Source organism: Triticum aestivum, chromosome 2A (assembly GCF_018294505.1).
Source record: "Triticum aestivum cultivar Chinese Spring chromosome 2A, IWGSC CS RefSeq v2.1, whole genome shotgun sequence".
Classification (NCBI taxonomy): domain Eukaryota; kingdom Viridiplantae; phylum Streptophyta; class Magnoliopsida; order Poales; family Poaceae; genus Triticum; species Triticum aestivum.
Genome location: NC_057797.1, coordinates 207821476 through 207841261, shown reverse-complemented (window position 1 = coordinate 207841261; position 19786 = coordinate 207821476). Strand labels below are relative to the sequence as shown.

The 19786-nt window shown below is 45.8% G+C and overlaps 1 protein-coding gene and 1 pseudogene across 4 annotated transcripts; one reads left to right on the top strand and one right to left on the bottom strand.

Annotated features, from left to right (window-relative positions):
* Positions 1 to 1253: 1253 nt before the first annotated feature.
* LOC123191633 (cysteine-rich receptor-like protein kinase 6) lies at positions 1254 to 19768 on the bottom strand (annotated as a pseudogene).
* LOC123188384 (uncharacterized) lies at positions 2941 to 7153 on the top strand. 4 transcript variants are annotated; one of them, XM_044600468.1, is made up of 5 exons: positions 2941 to 3181; positions 3322 to 3485; positions 3645 to 3677; positions 5217 to 5424; positions 6897 to 7153. In XM_044600468.1, the coding sequence occupies exons 2-5, from the start codon at positions 3353 to 3355 to the stop codon at positions 7021 to 7023; spliced, it is 501 nt and encodes a 166-aa protein (XP_044456403.1). In that variant the 5' UTR covers positions 2941 to 3181; positions 3322 to 3352; the 3' UTR covers positions 7024 to 7153. The 4 variants fall into 4 exon arrangements, with proteins under 4 accessions (XP_044456403.1, XP_044456405.1, XP_044456404.1 ...); XM_044600470.1 differs by having other exon boundaries at positions 5188 to 5424; XM_044600469.1 differs by having other exon boundaries at positions 3322 to 3677; positions 5188 to 5406.
* Positions 19769 to 19786: the final 18 nt, after the last annotated feature.

Below are 19786 nucleotides of genomic sequence, written 5' to 3'. Positions count from 1 at the left end.
GGCGGCACAGGCGGCGACTGCGGCGGCTCTGTCGGCACTGGAGACGATGGTCCACCTGTGGGAGATATATGCGGGAGCTCAAAGCCTAGCTGGCCGTCGGATACGAGCAGCCCCAGCCAGAGCCCCCAGCACTGTCTCGAATATGTGGCGGCAAGATCTTGGGCCAGGGCAGTGAAGGAGAATCCGTCGGAGAGTCACCGGATTGCCTCGTCATTCGGCGGCGTCTAGTGAGTTTCCTCTTCCCTCTCCCCTCTTCCCTCTTCCTGTAGATCGATTCTAGGGTTAGGGTTAGGCTTTTTGGCACTGTTAATTGGTGCTCTCTTAATTGTGATTTAGTTGCGGTTGATTTGTAGTTAACAAAGTAGCTAGTTGACAGAGTAGTTAGCAGAGTAGCTAGTTGATGATGTAGTCAGCAGAGTAGTTAGCAGGGTACTGTACTTGGAGAGATCAATTTGCTTTGCTTTGACAGTGAAGTTGACTGGTTTTCAGAACTTGACAGTGGTTTGACGAGGCAATCCGGTGACTCTCCGACGGATTCTCCTTCACTGCCCTGGCCCAAGATCTTGCCGCCACATATTCGAGACAGTGCTAGGGGCTCTGGCTGGGGCTGCTCGTATCCGACGGCCAGCTAGGGTTTGAGCTCCCGCATATATCTTCCATAGGTGGACCATCGTCTCCAGCGCCGACAGAGCCGCCGCAGTCGCCGCCTGTGCCGCCAGCCGTCGCCATGACTGAGAGGAGAGAGTGCGGGGGAGGAAAAGAGAGTGAGAGGAGCGGACCGGGCGGGGTACGGCTCGAAGACTAAGCGGCCCGGCTCGAACCGGTGCGCTAGCGGCGTGTAACGCCGTCTAACGGCGTTGCCGTGTGAACAGTGTTGCCACGTCGACGGATGCGGGCCCCCCTTGTCATAAACGCACTTAAAACGGTCCAAACAAGCAACTAGTGTTTTTTGCAAAAAATTATGAAAAAGATTAGTGCTTTTTGGCACAATTTCGTATATGTGTGGTACGTGCAAACCTAGCCTGAAGTGTCGATGTTTTTTGCAATTCACTTGCATTTTTGGTATTTTTCTCCATTCACCGAAACAGTCTTATTTCTTATTTAGAAAATAGACAAACTCAATACTTTAGATTATATAATATGTTTGTAGGTTTTCCAATGTGGAAAATTCTAGAACAAAGGCTCCTACTTGTACAGTTCTGTATTGTAAACAGCCAAGTACCGGGGAAACCGGTTTACAAGCCCGCACAAAATGATCATTCCCATCACGACCTTACTTGATTTTTTTTTTTGAAATTGTACATTTGGGGACGCATCCTGGGTGAACCAACGAACAATTTACTTAATCCTAACTTGACACGATTCCAGTATTTTATTTTTCCAAGTCATCCAAGGACTAACCTGGCAAACATTATAACAAAGTAGTGTTCAGTCTGACACCCCTACCGATGAAACCATTGTTTGATCCTAATATTGGATTAAACTCCTAAGGGGCAAACTACGGAACTTCCAAGAAAAATATTTCTCATCCAAACAGACCTTCTGTACATTTTCTGAAACGACAGACCTTCTGTACATTTTCTGAAACTGGACGGGGCTAGATTTTGGCAACTGCAGCCTGCAGCTACATTATTCTGAACTTGCAGGACTGGGCCCTATGCTGACGCCGTGGACATGCTGGAGGACGTGGCCGAGCCGTTTCTCCTGGCGTAGAACACCGGCTTGGGCGGGGCCTGGAGAGACACCGTGTCGCTGCCGAGCATCATGACCACCGACGACATCGCCGGCCGGCCCGCGGAGTCTCAAGCTACCGCCCAAGCACGGGTCTATCACCTCGGATACCGACCCGGCCGTCCACTGCTCCCACACCTGAATCATTGAGCTCGTGGCGATCAGTCAAGAGTTGTGCTGCAACGATCTTGAGACAACTATCCAGAATATGTTCACGAACATCACTCACAAGCGTCAGCAGATCTTCCGATAGCCGGGAGGTGTAGCAGTCGTTCTTCTTCTTTCCCGTCACGATCTCCACAACCATGACGCCGAAGCTGAACACGTCCGACTTGACCGAGTAGTTCCCGCGCAACACGTACTCCGGTGCCATGTAACCACTGACGACGGTCAATAAGAAAAATGGCGTTGAAGTTTAGTTGCCTATATGGGAAGATTAGTTTAGCAACATCTGCCGCGGCATTGCTGCGTGCGTTACGGTATCATTACTCACTATGTTCCGACGACACGGCTGGTGATGCCCTGCGTCTGGTCTCCCCTGAAGAGCCTCGCGAGGCCGAAGTCGGAAATCTTGGGGTTCATGTTGGTGTCAAGCAAGATGTTGCTCGCCTTAAGGTCGCGGTGGACTACTTTGAGCTGCGAGTCTTCGTGGAGGTACCGTAGGCCTCGAGCGATTTCGCTTATGATCTTGTACCTCTTTCCCCAATCAAGTTGACCGCGCTTCTTTTTATCTACGCATCACAATGAGTTGAGAAGGCGTCAGTGGATCCAAAATTTTGTTACTGAAGATAGTGTGGCTGTCAAAGTCAATGATGACATAGGCCATTACTTTCAAACAGAAAAAGCACCGGTGCCTCCCAGCTGCCCCCCGGATCGTGGGTTTCGTCTGGTCTCGCCGGCTGTATTTTTGCACTCATCCGGCAAAAAGTGAGATCATGAGAACGTGATTGAAACTTTTTTTATGCGCCGGCACTAAAAATATATTTCTGAGAGGCTTCTTGGAGGGCCGGCTGGAGATGCTCTAAGCTCCCAGGAAATAGAGCCCTGGGACTGGGAGCGATCTTGTGTTTTTTTTTCTCGTGATTTCAGCTGACGTTAGCTCACGCAACCGACGTACAACGTCTGGTTTGCATTGTGCTTTGTGTTTCAAGAGAGAGAGAGAGAGAGAGAGAGAGAGAGAGAGAGAGAGAGAGAGAGAGAGAGAGAGAGAGAGAGAGAGAGAGAGAGAGAGAGAGAGAGAGAGGAGGGCTGATTTGGGGGAGGAGGTCAACCACCGGTGCTTGGCATCTTGGGTGAGGATCGATTTGGGCGAGGTGGTCGTTGGAGAGGAGGCGCCGACTTTCAGGTGGAATGTCGTCCTTCTGTCCGTGATCTGCCGCCGCATCACCCATGTCTTCGTGTGTTGCACCTGCTTCCTGCTCCATCCCACGGGCCGGACGGTCTTGGCCTGGTGAGCCTTCCATCTTCTCTGCCCTCTTGGTGTCGTTCTATTTTGGCTAGAGATTTTGATTGGACATGCTATCATCCCGTATGTGCCAGCTAGGTGTTTGATAAATTGCCTGCTGTATTTTCAATCTCTCTCAACTGCAGCGACGAGTCAATGGCCAACTGACAGCGACACATGGAGCCTGAAGGAGCAGGCGGTGGGGGGAGCTGCAGGAGGCCAACAAGGCCCTCGCCACCGCCGCCCATGACGCACTCCGACGGTGCTAGGCGGGAATGTCTGTCGCGGCCATCTTCCTTAACCGGCCATGGTCTGCATCCCATCCTACCCCTGCTCTCTCTCAGACGGATTAGAAATTGGATATGGCTCATTTGGGGTTAATTCAATTTCCGAGAAGTAGAACTGTGATTCATTCTCAGACAACTTTTCTTTTTGTCGCACTTCCTGGGCTGTCTCTTCGGCGATGCAGCAAACAAAGGAGAGGACGAGTCTGCAGTGCAAGGTCAGTTTGAGCAAGCTTGAAAATACACACCATATTATCATGCACATGCTGTGCAAGCTGCCGGACCGAACTGTAATTGAACTCTGAAGGCGGGTTCGACCTGTAGCGTTGTATTAGTACATCCAGCCAACATATAATTATGCAAAAGTTCACTTTGTCTGTCCAGTTCAGATTCTTCTCTATTTCTCCGGTTCCTACTTATTTCGGATGCTGGGCAATGTGCTTTGTTTGTTGAATTGCTAACGTTCCAATCCTTCAATTCTAGAGAAGAATTTTGAGGATTTCGTTCAATCAACTGGTAATATGGTAAAGCTAGAAATGATCTCAAATGTTTCTCAACATATGCACTAAAAATATGTAAATTGTTGCTCCAAAAATTACAGGGGAGCACTTAACTGTTACGCTCACAATCCTAGGAAAACTATTTTTTTTTGTAATTATCCTTTTTGTCGTTAGTATTCCTCAAGCAACGTATAATGTATATGCACATCTCAATCATTAATTGCGGTATGCTCTGCAAATGTGTTCTGGTCATCATGATTTTCTGGTAGATTAATTAACCTTTTCTTTTTCTCTGTTTTACTGAGAGACCTATAGTTTTTGTTGTTGAAATCTGCATCCCTTATAAATTATGAAGTATGGTCTGCAAGAAACTGTTCTAGAGCAGCCACGACAATTAATACTCAGCATTGAGCGCATCTACAGTATATTGGTTATGTTAATCGTGTGGACATGCTAGATTTCATGCTGCTGACAGTTTCTTGCAACCATATTATCAGAAGTATCATGTTGTGGCTTATTTACCTGGGACTAGCTTCTCATGTACTCTCTCCGTAGAGAAATATAAGAGCGTTTGGATCACTACTTTAGTGATCTAAATGCTCTTATATTTCTTTACAGAGGGAGTAATATCCTTTTAGTAACGGTCTTCCAACTTCTGTGCATTACAAAAAGGAGCAGACCTCATTTATATTTGAATGATAAGGTGTTTTTCCTGGCAAAGAGACAATTGCACTGCTAGATAAATGCTCAACACCTAAATTTGATATGGAGTTTTTCTATTCTACAAGTTAAAATTATCGATATTGTTCAATTTATCTGAATGCTAACTCTAGGTAAGAGGCACATTTATTCTCAGCAATTTAAACAGTACTACACCAAGTTTATTTGCAGTAGATACAAACAAGAATATACATGAAGATTGACTTTCTTTCTACATGTTTTGTATTTCATCTGCTAACCTCTGTAGCAATTTTTTCGTTGACCACAATTTCTGTAGTCTGTAACAATTTTTATTCGCGAGTATGTTCATATCAGTCAATATAATGCATCTCGCACTTATTTACCTAGAAGGTAATTGCCACAAAATTTATGAAGTAATATTGGTTGTGTGCAGCAATAATATTGTCACTCTCTGTTGCTCCTTTCAAACGTTGTAATTGTTGAAAACTTTCATGAATGATAATCATGATATAACTGTAATGTACACTTGCAAAATTTGATGAAATAGTATGGTCTCACGTGCTTTGCACAAAAAAGAGAGCGGCAACAGGAGATTCGTGTGGCTGTTACATGGGAAAGAAGGATGGCGTCGGGAGAAGGTGGATGTGCAGAAATGGCAGCAGATCGTGGCCATGGGGAGGTTTGTAGTGGGGTCGGAGTTCCATGGCTTCCTCGTGCTCCCTGTCAAGTTTCTGGTGGAGATGCCTCATTACTGCACCAGTGCCAGGTACCATCCCTCCATGAGGTATTGCAAGCTTTCTTCTCTTTACTTAATTATGGATGAACTTCTGGTGAACAAAACTCCATGTAGTTTGCCAATTTGTAGCTCAGCGTGAGCAGCTCTTGATTTCTTAGTTCTTGCTTGATGTGGGATGTAAGCATCTCTATTTTGTGATAGTTAGAATAGAAAAAATATATTATTCTTGTGGTGTAAAAGCCATGTGCTGTAGGCTTTTAGTGATTTATCAGATGCAATGTACATGTTTGTATTTCAGCTTGTGTAAGTAATTCAGAAAGTCAACTGAATATATAGTGAAGTAGTGCAATATCAGATACCAAAGTTGAAAACGTAAGAGTGTGTATTGAATTGGTGAAATTTGGAGTCAACTCAACGCAGCAAAGATCATATCAAATGCTTGCCCCTTTTGTTCAGTGAAGGAATCAAACTCTGCACTATAAATTCTTCTCAACATCATTGGGTGACTTTCAGTTGACATTTCAGAAGGCACCCTTCTGTTTTATACGTAACTACATATTTTATATCTCTCTTATCAATTTGAAATTTCCCTTGTTTGGTGGCCATTTGAAATTGCGAAGAAAATGTTGCATAGTACCCCCTCTGTATCAAAATATAAGACATTTTTTGACACCAAGGGAGTATTTCCTAATGAATAGTGATAATCAATTCTAATAGATTGAGACACATTTCTAATGTAAGTACAAGAGTAGTTACATTAGCAATATTATTTTGTCCATGCCTCGGAAATAAAATATTTGTGATGATAGCAAGGCAATATAAGCTTCAGCCTCAACTTCTGAGTATAAGCATTTGTACACAGTTATAACGCATGAGTAAATATCGATGCATCAATCCCTGGACTCGTCTTTGAGTATGTATCGTGCGGAGGAGTGTTAATTACGCCTTACATGTTTGCTTTGCTTATAATGCTTCTTGCAATTTAGCAGAAATAATTGGCCATGCTTACCTAAATTATAAAGTCATAGTTTCGCTCAAAGTTTATTCCATTCAATTGCAACTATGTTATCAAGCAATAGTCTTCAGCTCTATATAATGACTGCATTTCTGAAAAAAAATAGCTTTGTCTCACTGACTGCATTTCTTAAAATGTCCAGGTATTACATTTCAATTCCTTTCTTTTTTGAGACAGATTCCGCTTTTGGATTAGTACAACTGCCAACTTACCATTTGGATCATGTAGTACTTTTCTTTATGTTGCCAGGCAACCTAAGTTTTTGGACTGTTAATAGCTAAATGCTTGTAAGAGCTTCTACTGATTATTCCTTTCGCTTAATCACTTATACACCAGTAATGTGATTATGAGCGTCAATGAAGCCGAAGAAATTAATCCTAGATTCCTTTCTGTATCACAAAATGATTTATTGTTTGATGCGATTTGGAAACTATAGCATTTCAGAAAAGTGTTTTATTGTCTGTACTGTCGCTGGGATCTCATGAATGACCTTATTAATTAACAGCCTACTTTCTCTCGGATGCCATAGCAACTACAAGTCTTGGACACGATGGATAGGTCAAATGGGGAGGTCCGAAGGTGTAGCTCAAGTGTATCTGTATTTGTGTCTCATAATTGTCCAGGAACTTTGATTTTTTCAATATCTGTATCTGGTTATAAACCCATAGTGATGTACATTGGGAATGTTTGTGGAGGCTACAAATTTAACCAAATCTATGAAGTTTATGTGTACTTTGTTACAAATATGAACTGTTGGTGATGCTGGGAATGTTTGGGAAGGCTACAAACAGACCTTGTTGATATCATGTGCTTTAGCAAAACTGTTTTTTTTTATCATTGTTATATCGAGCAATACTGATTTCAGCCCTATAATTAAAAGCCTGCCAACTCAGATTTTCTGTCAGGTGAAGCACACAACGAAGAAATCAACCGTAAGAGCCCAGGTAAAAAATAATCTAACCTCATAACCGACTGAAGTACGGCACGGCAAAGCGCGCGACACCCTCTGGTACCTTGTACACTGCACCAAATCCGCCTTCACCAAGCTTGTTGCTCTCTGCGAAACCCCCCGTCGCAGCTCTCAGCGTAGAAATGTCAATGAGCATCGATTCTACGCTTTCCATGTTCTCACGACTAGAATCTGATGAGGTAGACGCATTAATTAATTATTAGTTATTAATGCAAGGGCATACTCCAATATAGTATTTCTTTCAAGCTGTGAAGTTTGAGGATTTTGCAGGGCTTTACATGGTTGAGTTGCTCCTGCTTGTGGCCTCCTCATCCTCCTCCAGATACAGAGCCAAACAAGAAGGTTGATTATCACCAGAGCTGCGATGGTAGGCAGCACAATAACAAGGACCGTGGCAATAACGATGAACTTCCTTTCTGTGAATTGACAAAATGCCCACCCGCAAATGAGTGTCCCAAAGATAATTCGCCACCAATTTCTTTAACATTTTATCTAACTTGCCGTGTACTAGTACTACGCCATGACTCCTGAAAGCTTTTCTTTAACAAAAAGCTCCCTTTCGCTTTTTTCTCCTCGTACCCTCGTGTCGCCCGTGGGGGCGACCCAGTGGGAACCCTAGCCGCCGTCCTCTCAGCCCTCCTCCGCCTCCGCCTCTCCTCGCCGCCGTCTGCAGCGCCGCCGGGCAAAGCTTGGCCGGCTGGGCGGCGGCGGGGCGTCTCTCCCCCTTGTTCGTCGCGGCTGGCACGGGGCAGCCAGATCAGGCGGCACGTCGGGCTAGCGTGGGGCCGGGCAGCGCGGCGGGCGGGTTTCTTGATGACGTCGTGCGCGGCGCGGCGGCGGCGGCCTGCTCGCGGCGTGGTGACGACTGCGTGATGGGCAAGATCGGTGGTCGCGGGCGCTGTCGGGTTCAGATCAGATCCAATTCTGGGTCTTGGCCATGAACACCGTCGGCCGCCGCGGGTTGGTGGTGGTCGTCACTGACCTCGCCAGATCGCTGGATTCGGCGCTGGGAGATCTATGATGGATTCTTCTCGATCCTCCTTCATGGTGGGTTGAGCCCCATGGCGCTCTCGTCTCTGCAGCTTTCCGTTCGTGGTCCATTGCCGGATCCGGAGCCGACGGAGGTTTGATGGTATAGGATGGGGATTGGAGGAAACTTTGATCGGCTTGTTCGGTCCGGCATCGGTGACGTCTCTCGACGCTGTTACCCTTCGTGGAGGCGATGTCGAGGTCTCTCATATCCACCTCCGAATCCCTCCCGGACGAAAGTCCAAAATACAATCTGGATTGGGCGGTGGCGGTGTCCTTTGTGTCGTACCCTCCATGGAGGCGCCATCTTGGGAGGTTCTGCTGTTCGGCGGAGAAATGCTCTGGGTGATGGGCTCCGTGTAGCTCCAGCAGCGGTGACGATGTGGAGGTTGCCAGGAGGTGCGGCGTTGTTTCTACCATGTCGAGGACGACGAGTATTTGGCGGCATGGTGCAGCTGGATATTGACGACAGATGCGGCTGGATGGACGAGCGTAGGGCGGTGGTGCTGTCTGGTGTCATGGTGGCGTCAACAGCTGACCTGGCAAGGTCTTTGCGTCGGTACCTGCTCTGAAGATGGTTAGGTGGATGATGGCGGCGGTAGCCTTGGTGAGTGCGCCGGACCGGTGTGTGACCCATTCCTAGTATGTAGCTGGGATGGGGCATCCGGCATTAGATGTTAGATTTTGGTGCGATGTCTGTTTCGTATTAGGCTCGGACATTCGGCACCCCTGTATCAAAGGGATAGGTGTACCGACATGTGTCGTCAAAATGGTGGCTTCAGGCTTATTGATGTAATGCTTTGTAAGTTCCTGAGAATAATTAATAAAATGGTTGCATGTATCGTCTAGATGCAGAGACCGAGGTACATCCTCCTAAAAAAAGCTGAAATTTTCTTAACACTGTGCAAGTCTAATGTTGTGTGTGAACAAAATTATAGATGGCGTACGTAGATTTTTCCTTTTTCTAGATGCATGCATGTCAAGTTGTCAACGATGGATAGATAGGGAGAGTGGGAGATGACACAGCCTAGCATGTTAATCTTTGTGTATAGGAGTAGCCACTGAATGATTGCTAAACGAGCACTAATAACAATCTTCCATGGATTTATAGAAAACAAGTTTTAGCCTGCTTTTTGCAAAATCTGTTTTACTTACTTTTTTACGAAGAATCAGTTTGTAGAAAAAGTTGTTTGGATTCGGAAAGTGTAAAACAGCTCTATGCAATTCCTTGTTTGGAGGATTCCATTCTCCCCTCACGGTCGAAGTCGTCTTTTTCCCCACACTTGCGCGTTCAAAGCTGCATCTCTAATTGATGCTCTGGCCGTCTCCTAGACGCCGCTGCTCGTCTCCGCCTCAACAACCTTACGCGCGGACGCCGGCGGTGCATTCGAAGGCGGGGACACCATGCTTCTCGTACCATCCCATTCGGTACCAGCTCGCCGACGGCGCATGGGATCGCTGCCATTGATGACAAGCTGGCTAGTTCTGTGCCGCCCATGACAAACTCCTCCGATGGTTGGGCGTTCGATTCACGCGGCAGCTGTAGGTTCGCCGGAACGACGATGGTGTTTTGGCGCTCAGCGGGCACAACAATGATGCTGTCGGGGCGGACTAACTGGCCGCTTGCCGTTCGTGGGTGCCCCTTCGGTGTTGTGCCGTCCGTGGCGGTGTTTCAGCGCTCGGTGGGCATAACGACGGTGTTATCGGCGGCACATTGACGGTCGATTCAGTGTGAATCGGCTGGTTGCGAGACGTCCATGGTGAGCTCCTCCGTTGATTGTGCGTTCGCGAGTTATTTACCTAAAACCATCACACTTGGGACTAGGATAACCGGTCGGTGCCACATTTAAGCCATGTCACAAAAAACCACCAACTCTGGGACTAATCGGTATCGCGGAGCACTGACTGGCCGTTTTAGCCGCGGAAACAGCGAAATCGACATGTCAGGCCCACCTGTCGGGTCGACACGGCGCGGGCTGACGGACGCCGTTAGACGGAGGGGGACGGCCGTTTCCGCGCCCGTGTATTAGGTCACGCCCCTACCGTTTCGTCCTCCAATCCCCGATTCAGTTTTCCTCCCGCGCGTTCCTCCCGCTCTGCTCATGGCGACCAGCTCCGGCGGCGGCTATGGCGGAGAAGGTCTCAACGGCTCCGACGGCGGTGGTCGTTCTTCCAGTGGCCGTCGCCCGCAATGCGACCCCGTTAGCAAATTGGGCCCCAACCCTGATGGCGATTCGCACTCGACGACGGATTGGGGAAAAGCTGTCCTGCTGCCACCGTCGCAGCATGCAGAGGAGGCAGAGAAGGCTGCTGCGGACGCAGAGAAGGCGTCGGCGGCGGTTGATTCGTTGGGGGAGGAAGTACCCCCGGGCATCCATCTCCACCCAGGTAAATCTCAGTGCAAAAATCTAGGGTTAGGGTTCTAGCAATACTGCTTAGTTAGAGTACTCGCTTAGTTAGGATGCCTAGGGTTACTTCTAGCAATACTGCTTCGTTGGGGGAGGAAGCTCCTATGCCTAGATGAAGTTTTTTCTTTGTTTTTTTTTCCGAATTACTAAATGTATCATAGTTTATTCTGCATTTGTTGGCTTTTGTGGCATAGATCTTATTGCTGTTACTTTGTTTTATATGTGAATATGTCATAGTTTTTATTGTGTCACTCAAAATGTCATGGTCATGAATTTGATTTGTGTTCTGTAGGCTTGAAAATGTTACTGAAAATGTCATGGTCATTAATATGTTTTAATATGTTTTGTGTTATGTAGGCCTGAGGAGCCATGGTCATTATATTTTCAGTTTCCTTCTAAAGATGCTGCCAAAAATATGCCCTTGTGAAGTTGTATGAGAGAGACATCACTTATGGCAGTTTGCTTAATGTGATGGCCAAAAATGGATATGGAAGTGATGCAATATTTGCTACTTGAGGAAGGATTGCACAGGGCTGCAAGGGATTACTTTCATCAGAAACAACACTGAAGTGGATGAGATGATAAAGCAGTTTAAAAGCAGTCAGACACTATGTTTGTATGTTAAAGAGGGGAAATTAGATATAAAGCAAGCACCAGTTAACAAAAGTGCAGAAGATGAAGAAGTGGACCCAGATGAAACAATTGAAGATTTAACAGTGGACCCACCAGTTGTATTTGCTGTTAATGAGTCAGGTGTTGTGCACAAAACAAACACTGATCATGTTGGCTCATCATATTTTGTTGGTACACAAGAAAGTGTGAACCATATGCCAATAAAATCAGTTCCTCCACCATGCCAGTTACTGCTTGGGACACAAGATCACCCAATTGAGCCAGAGATGGTAGATGCAGATGAGGAAAATAATGCATTGCAACAGGTTAACACTCAAGTTAGTGTTAATTATGCAGATTTCCAGTTTGATACAGATGAGGAGGAGCATGCAGAAAATGAGGACACATCTGATGAAGATGATGACTCAGTATTTGATGAAGACTTTGTAGCTCATGAAGACCTCCCAGATGCAGATTCAGATTCCATGGACTATGAAGAAGAAGATAATGTAGCTAGAGAAGAAGAACAGATGAGGAAAGTGGACAGTGATCTGAAAGACACAATTGCTGACATTAAAAGAAAGAGAGCTCAATACATGAGCAGTACACACTGTGAAGGAGACACAGACCCTGAAGATTTATATGACACAGACTTGGAGGAAGAGGATGATGACTGTCAAGAGATAGCAGTTCCTAAGCCTGTTGAGAAGAAGATAAAGAGGCCTAGGCCTACTAGTAGGTCCCACTCTAGTGCTAACAGAAGCATGAATGAGGACTGGTATCCATCTTCAGAAGAGGATGATACAGGCTTTGAAGCTGATGATGATGACAATGAACCCATGTCTTTTATAATCCCCTCTGGTAGAAAGAGCAGAGCTAAGAAAAGACCACCTAGGGTCTGGTATGATGAGGGCAGGATGCATCCAGAGCATCAATTCCAGCTTAGGCTTTGTTTCAGAGATGTGTACCAATTTAGAGAGGCTCTTGTGAATTTGCATGTGAAACAACTTAGAAGATACAAATATCACAGAAACTGCAGTGATGGGGTAATAGTGTGTTGTGATGGAGAGGGCTGTCAGTTCCACATGGTTGCAGCAAAGATCAGTAATGAGCCCATTTTCTGCATTAAGAAGATGGTATTGGAGCACACATGTCCCACCCAATCTGAGAAGACAAGGATCAGCTCCAAGTGGCTTGGCAACAAAATGCTTGAAACTATCAGATCAGACCCCAACACTACTGTACCTGCTATAATTGACAAGGTAAAGAGGCAGTTTGGTGTTGAGGTGCCCAAGATGATGGCATGGAGAGCAAAGAGGAAAGCAAAGGAGATTGTGCTTGGAGATCACAAGAGGCAATACAAGAGGCTGAGAGATTTTTTGGAGACTGTGAAGGCTATAAATCCTGGATCAAGATGCATTGTCAGTACTGTGAGTGAAAAAACAAGAGAAAACCCAACTGCAGGACCAAGGTTTCATGGTCTTTTTTTCTGTTTGAATGCATGTGTTGAGGGATTTTTGAATGGATGCAGGCCATTCATAGGCCTAGATGGTTGTTTCATTAAGTTAACTAGTGGGGCACAAATACTAGCTGCTACTGGAAGGGATGCAAACAACAATATGTACCCCATAGCATTTGGAGTGGTTGGAGTTGAAGACACACCAAATTGGTCATGGTTTTTGACTCAACTCAAATATGCCCTAGGAGGGACTGAAGAGGGAAAATTTGGGAAGTACACATTCATGTCTGATAGACAGAAGGTGAGTTCATCTACATCTTCACTTGTCCCGAAATTAGTACTCTAATTAGTTCATTAATTTGTTTAATTAGTTCTGCATTTAGTGTATTTAGTCTAATTAGTTCTGCATTTAGTGTATTTAGTTCATTAATTTGTTGAACACTTACCCTAGTTGGCATGTGTATAGTGGTAATGCATCTTGTCGACAATTAGGTCAAGAGGGCCTAGGGTGGCCCAAAAGGGCCACCATAGCCTAAACAACCTTTCTTTTAACCCACCTATCCTAGTTGGCATGTGTCGAGTGGTAACGCATCTTGTCGATACTTCGGTCAAGATAGCCTAGGGTGACCCTTATGGGCCACCATAGCCCAACCAACCTCCCACCTACCCTAGTTGGCATGTGTCGAGTGGTAACGCATCTTGTCGATACTTCGGTCAAGATAGCCTAGGGCGACCCTTATGGGCCACCATAGCCCAACCAACCTCCCACCTACCCTAGTTGGCATGTGTCCAGTGGTAACGCATCTTGTTGATACTTCGGTCAAGATAGCCTAGGGTGACCCTTATGGGCCACCATAGCCCAACCAACCACCCACCTACCCTAGCTAGTTGGCATGTGTCGAATAGTAACGCATCTTGTTGACACTTCGGTCAAGATAGCCTAGGGTGATCCTTATGGGCCACCATAGCCCAACCAACCTCCTACCTACCCTAATTGGCATGTGTCGAGTGCTAACGCATCTTGTCGACACTTCGGTCAAGGTAGCCTAGGGTGACCCTTATGGGCCACCATAGCCCAACCAACCTCCCACCTACCCTAGTTGGCATGTGTCAAGTGGTAACGCATCTTGTCGACACTTCGGTCAAGATAGCCTAGGGTGACCCTTATGGGCCACCATAGCCCAACCAACCTCCCACCTACCCTAGTTGGCATGTGTCGAGTGGTAACGCATCTTGTCGACACTTCGGTCAAGGTAGCCTAGGGTGACCCTTATGGGCCACCATAGCCCAACCAACCTCCCACCTACCCTAGTTGGCATGTGTCGAGTGGTAACGCATCTTGTCGACACTTCAGTCAAGGTAGCCTAGGGTGACCCTTATGAGCCAACATAGAACAAGCTACAACAATTAAATTGAATTAAATAAATGTAATATTAAATCAATATAATATTACTACAACAATTAAATTGAATTAAATCAACATAATATTAAATCAATATAATATTACTACAACAATTAAATTGAATTTAATCAACATAATATTAAATCAATATAATATTACTACAACAATTAAATTGAATTAATTTTTTTTTGATAATTTATTTCATTTTAACAAATTCAAAATCCTTTGCAGGGTCTGTTGAATGCAGTCACAGCAGTCTTTCCCAACTGCCCTCATAGGTACTGCTTGAGGCACATTTATGCCAACTTTCAGAGAGCAGGATTCAGAGGAGAAGACTTGAAGAAATGCATGGATGCAGCTGCACATGCTTACACTGAACATGACTTTCAGTTGGAAATGGAGAGCATGAAGGCTGAGTGCAAGGCTGCTTTGGAGTGGATGTCAAGGATTCCTCCAAAAGCTTAGTCAAGACATGCAATGGATACTAACTGCAAAACTGATCTGGTTGTCAATAACTTAAGTGAAGTTTTTAATAAGTGCATACTTGATGTAAGGAACAAGCCAATTGTCACCATGATCAATGGGATCAAGGACAAACTTCTGGTAAGGTATCAGCAAAAGAGAGAGGGTGGACTAGTTTCAAGATGGGAAATTGCACCAACTTATGTTGAGAGGTTAGAGATGAACAAGAGATATGCAAGGGGCTACAAATCATTGATAGCTGGACCAGGTCTTTTCCAAGTGAGTAGTGGGGATAAGACCTACTCTGTTGACACTAATCTTAAAACATGTGGTTGTAAGAAGCGGGACATCTCCGGAATTCCTTGCAACCATGGTTGTTCTGCCATCTACAGGTCCAAACAACTACCAGAGGGCCATGTAAATGTTTTCTTCAAAAAAGCTATGTACTTGGAGTCATACAAGCCTATCATTTACCCAGTTCCTGGTCCTGATTGTTGGGTGAAAACTGCAACTCCTGACATTGACCCACCTCAGTTCAAAGAAGACAAGAAGGGACCAGCAGAAGAGAAAAGGAAGAAAGGAAGGTTTGAGCCTCCTCAAGCAAAGCAGACATCAAGGATGGCTACAATAACTTGTAGTAACTGCAAGTTGCAGGGCCACAAATACACAAGTTGTGCAAAGCCATTGAGGCCAGATCTGCAAATCAGGAAGAACAAACACATGGTATGTTATTTTTGACTTCCTTCTCTATCTCATCACTCATTAAGTATCACTGAAATTTATCCAACAAAAATAATTGCAGGAAAACAGGACAGCCCCTGCATGGCAGCAAGGTGGAAGCTCAACATCTGGTACAACAACTCCTAGGGGTGCAAGCTCTACATCTGCTTCAAGGGGATCTGATGCTGCTGCTTCAAGGGGATCTGATGCTGCTGCTTCAAGGGGCAAATCTGCTAGAGCTGCTGCTACATCTGCTAGAGCTGCTGGTTTATCTGCTAGAGCTGCAAATTCTTCTCCTTCTGGTGCTAGTACTGCTGTTGCAAGGAGAGGTGCAAAAACAGGTGCAAGAAGCTTCAATCCTCCAAGAACTACTGCAGAAGCTTCAACCAGCCAGCCAACAGGAAATAGGCCGAAAAGGGCAAGATACATGAGCAAAAGGATGGAGGGGTACTTCTATGCCAGTGGGAACTACTAAGAGTTCTTGTTTGACTATGTATCCAAGTGCATGTGTGCTCCATCAGGCACTAGAGCACTTTATCTATGCCAAGACTAAATTTGAACTTATGTAATGCTGTGTTGAACCTATGTGTGCCACTATGAACTACTGTTGTGTAATTCTATGCTAAACCTATGTATGGATCTTTGTTTTATGCTATGAGGAACTGCTATCTATTATTCTTGTGTACTGCTATGTTGGCTTGCTTCAATCATCATGTACCTATCTATAATTATGTGTTCGCACTGCTACATTTACTCTGTACTGCTATGTTGTTTGCACTCCCTGATCATCACATTATGTGCATAATAATAATGCCAGAAAGTTCCTGGTATACTCATGCCATAAGTTACTAGTATTTCAAATTTTTCTGTGCACAATAATTTGACTATCACACCAGTTTCACCTGGAGTGAAGTAAATATAATAGAGTACTCAATATGATACAAGAGATAGCACTACAAATTAAGTTCAAATTCATGCCATAAGTTCAAATTCTAGACTTGCAGATAAACTGCATAATTCAGTACAAATTTAACCATTACAACAGTATAGTGCACTTCTAGTAGGGCTGATTATTCAGTGCAACAGAGCACAACTGCACCAGTACAATGCCATATTACATAATTAAAATTCATCACAGATCTCCTTCAACTTCTTGATCTTGTCCTTGTAGCCATGCTTCTGTTTCAGCAAATCAGAGATGATGTACTCTAGCTTTTTCTTCTCTTCCTTTAGTTGGTCTCTCTCTGTGAGCACCTTGGTCTCTCTCCACCACAATTTTGTCCCTCTCTTTCTCTGCCTTTGCCCTGAGTAACTGATGTAGGTTTGTGCAACCATGGTCTGCCAACTTCTTCTTCTCCATCTCCTCTTTCAGATCATTGAGAGCCAACCTAGTATTGCCCAGCTCAGTAATAGCATCCTCCTTGTCAGCCACCATTTTTGCAAAATCAAGTTTGAAAAATCTCAGCTCTTTTTCCATCTTCCTCTTTTTTTTCCAACTACTTTGTAATTATGTTCACCAAGCTGAACATTGTCTCTCAGCCTGTCATTGATTTCTTTGTCATACATGCTCCACAATTCAGTTAGGCAGAACTGCAAAGCCACTGACCACTCACGGTCTATCCACTCCAGATAGTTGCACCTTAGTTCAGCCTATAATTCAGAAAAAATATTGTCAATCATACTACACAAGAGATGTTCTCAGTAAGAAATTGTGTTCATTTAAATGCACAAACAATTAAGAAAGCCTATCAAATTAATAGGTGTTTTCAATAAGAAATTTTTGTCACTTTTAACAGCATATAAACTAAATATATGTTGTCATTATAACAACAAAATTTAGTGCTGGCACTAACAATGTTGTACACTAGTTGTACACTACTTAATTATTTAAGCAAATTACACTGCCATAGCATAATTCCTACTGGCACTAACAATGTTGTACACTACTTAATTATTTGGAGCAAATTACACTGGCATAGCATAATTTACTATTGTCAGAGCATAATTAAATGCAACTGTGGGCAGTGACAATTGTTCACACTAATAAGCAGAGCAAAATTTCCTTCTGGCATTTGAATGGAGCAAAAACTAACTAAGGTTAACTAAATACAGTACTAACCAACATACCTTCTCCTCAGCGCAAGCAAGAAAATGGCGGCCCGTGTCCGTAGATTCAAATGCTACTAGCCTGAGGCAAGGCTCGCGATGCAGACATCGAGAGGAGAGCTCATGAGCAATGCCACTCCATTCATAGCATGGGATAATCCTAGGAAGCTTAAAACCAAAGAGATTGAAGAAATCAGTGAGTTGGTAAGAAATCCCCAACTCAAGAACCCTAACCCTAACCCTAAATGTTGGAATCCCCAAATGAACATACCTAGCTAGTCACTGACTCGTCGTCCGAAGAAGAAGAGCTTGACCCCTCGCTCCAGGAAACCATGGCGGACCGGCGGACGACGGCGAGACGACGGTGGCGGCGGCGGCGGTCGTCGAGGTCGAGACAGAGGGGTCGGATGTGCTCTGGTGCGGTCTGGTCCGACCAGCGACCCGCACGACCCACTAATACATGGGCGCGGAAACGGCCGTCCCCCTCCGTCTAACGGCGTCCGTCAGCCCGCGCCACGTCGACCCGACAGGTGGGCCTGACCTGTCGGTTTCGCTGTTTCCGCGGCTAAAACGGCCAGTCAGTGCTCCGCGGTACCGATTAGTCCCAGAGTTGGTGGTTTTTTGTGACATGGCTTAAATGTGGTACTGACCGGTTACCCTAGTCTCAAGTGTGGTGATTTTGGGTAAATAACTCTGCGTTCGTTGAGCGATGGGCGTGGGTTCACAGGAAACGACGGTAGTGTCTTTCAGCGGACATGTGATGATGAGTTCGGCCGGCTTATAAGCTAAACTCGTTTATACAAAAATGACTAATAGTCATTTTTCCAAAAGCTCGTTTTTCTGGTTTTACGGGAAACGAGTTTTACTTATCCGGGAATTTGTTACGCTAACCAAACGTAGTTTTGGGTGGTTATTCCTCAAAACACGCATTAGAAAAATGGGCTTGGTAGAATAGTTTGTCTAATTTATATTTAAATGTTTTTTTAAAGATGTCACATCTAAATTCCCACAAATATATAATACAACAACAAGAATTTAAAAAGCTAGACAAAAAAAAATACCACGAATAAAGTGTACATCAACTTAGATGTGATGCAACTATGTCACATCTAGATGTGTTTTAAATAGACCCTTGATAAAACCACGTATCCAAGGATGCCACGACGAGACCAGATGAACAATGCTACACTTACATAAATAAACTACTTAAGCTTACGTATGAGCCAACATAGAAGAATAGGATTAGTATTTAGGGGAGTGAGGGGTCCACCCTCTGAAAATCAGGCGATGTTTAGATTAGTTTGGAATGTTTCGTAACCTTACGTATACTCTTTCGTAGGTTTAGCATTAGTTTGAACTTTGAAATGTACGGTAGTACGGAAACTCACCTCCGGCGACCGCCCGTGGAGTCAGAATTGCGGGCCCATCTGCAGGCGCAGGCGCGGCCGAGTTCGGCGGCGCAGCCAGCCTGACCATCACCGGGCCGTCGAGGAAGGAGTACGTCTCGTATCGGTAGCTGCACCTGACCCCAAGAGACCTCCCTCCGACGTGGTCGGTGAACCACCTCGGCATTCCGGCAATGAGTCCGGCGAGGCAGGCACGGCACCGTGCCGGCGTCAGGTTCCGGCGTGCACTACGCCCAGCCGTACACCCTGGGGAACTGGCCGCCGAGGTTGGCCTTCCTGGACGCGTACCGCCGCGTGGAGTTGTACGCCGCATAGTCGGCGGTGGCGCTCACGAGCGCGACCACCTGGCGGTTGAACCGGCCGGGGTCGGACGTGACGTTCTGGTTGTTGATGCGGTTCGTCCTCCCGACGTTGTCCATGGAGGAGAGGGAGCTGGCGTTGGTGGAGTAGTAGAGCGCGCAGGGGTCATAGTAGATGGCGGCGTCCTTGTCATAGGCGCACTGGTTCTACACGTCCTGGAAGGCCATGGAGACGCAGCCGGAGCAGGCCGTGGCGTTGGCGTCGCCCCGGCAGAGCACGAGCGCCCAGACCTGGTCTGGGGCGGCGCCGACCATGGTGGTGGCGAAGAGGTCCGGGGATGAGGAGATGTTCTTGGGCAGTGCCGTGGCAAGGAGGCCCAGGTTGGCCTGGTACGTGCTGTTGGCTGTGAAGTTGGCCGCCGTGCCGCACACTTGCCACGGATACGCCGCTGCGCACCGCGCCAGCAGCACGACGGTGAGGGATGCCACGGCGAGGTGGCTCATTGTGTTCCGTGTCTGTGT

What these genes read in the sequence shown, in the direction of transcription:
- LOC123188384 (XM_044600467.1), top strand. Translation starts at nt 3,538, where the DNA reads ATGGCTCATTTGGGGTTAATTCAATTTCCGAGAAGTAGAACTGTGATT. An exon ending in GGACGAGTCTGCAGTGCAAG is followed by an intron (nt 3,678 to 5,187) that starts GTCAGTTTGAGC and finishes TTGATGAAATAG; the next exon opens with TATGGTCTCACGTGCTTTGC. An exon ending in AGGTACCATCCCTCCATGAG is followed by an intron (nt 5,425 to 6,896) that starts GTATTGCAAGCT and finishes ATTAATTAACAG; the next exon opens with CCTACTTTCTCTCGGATGCC.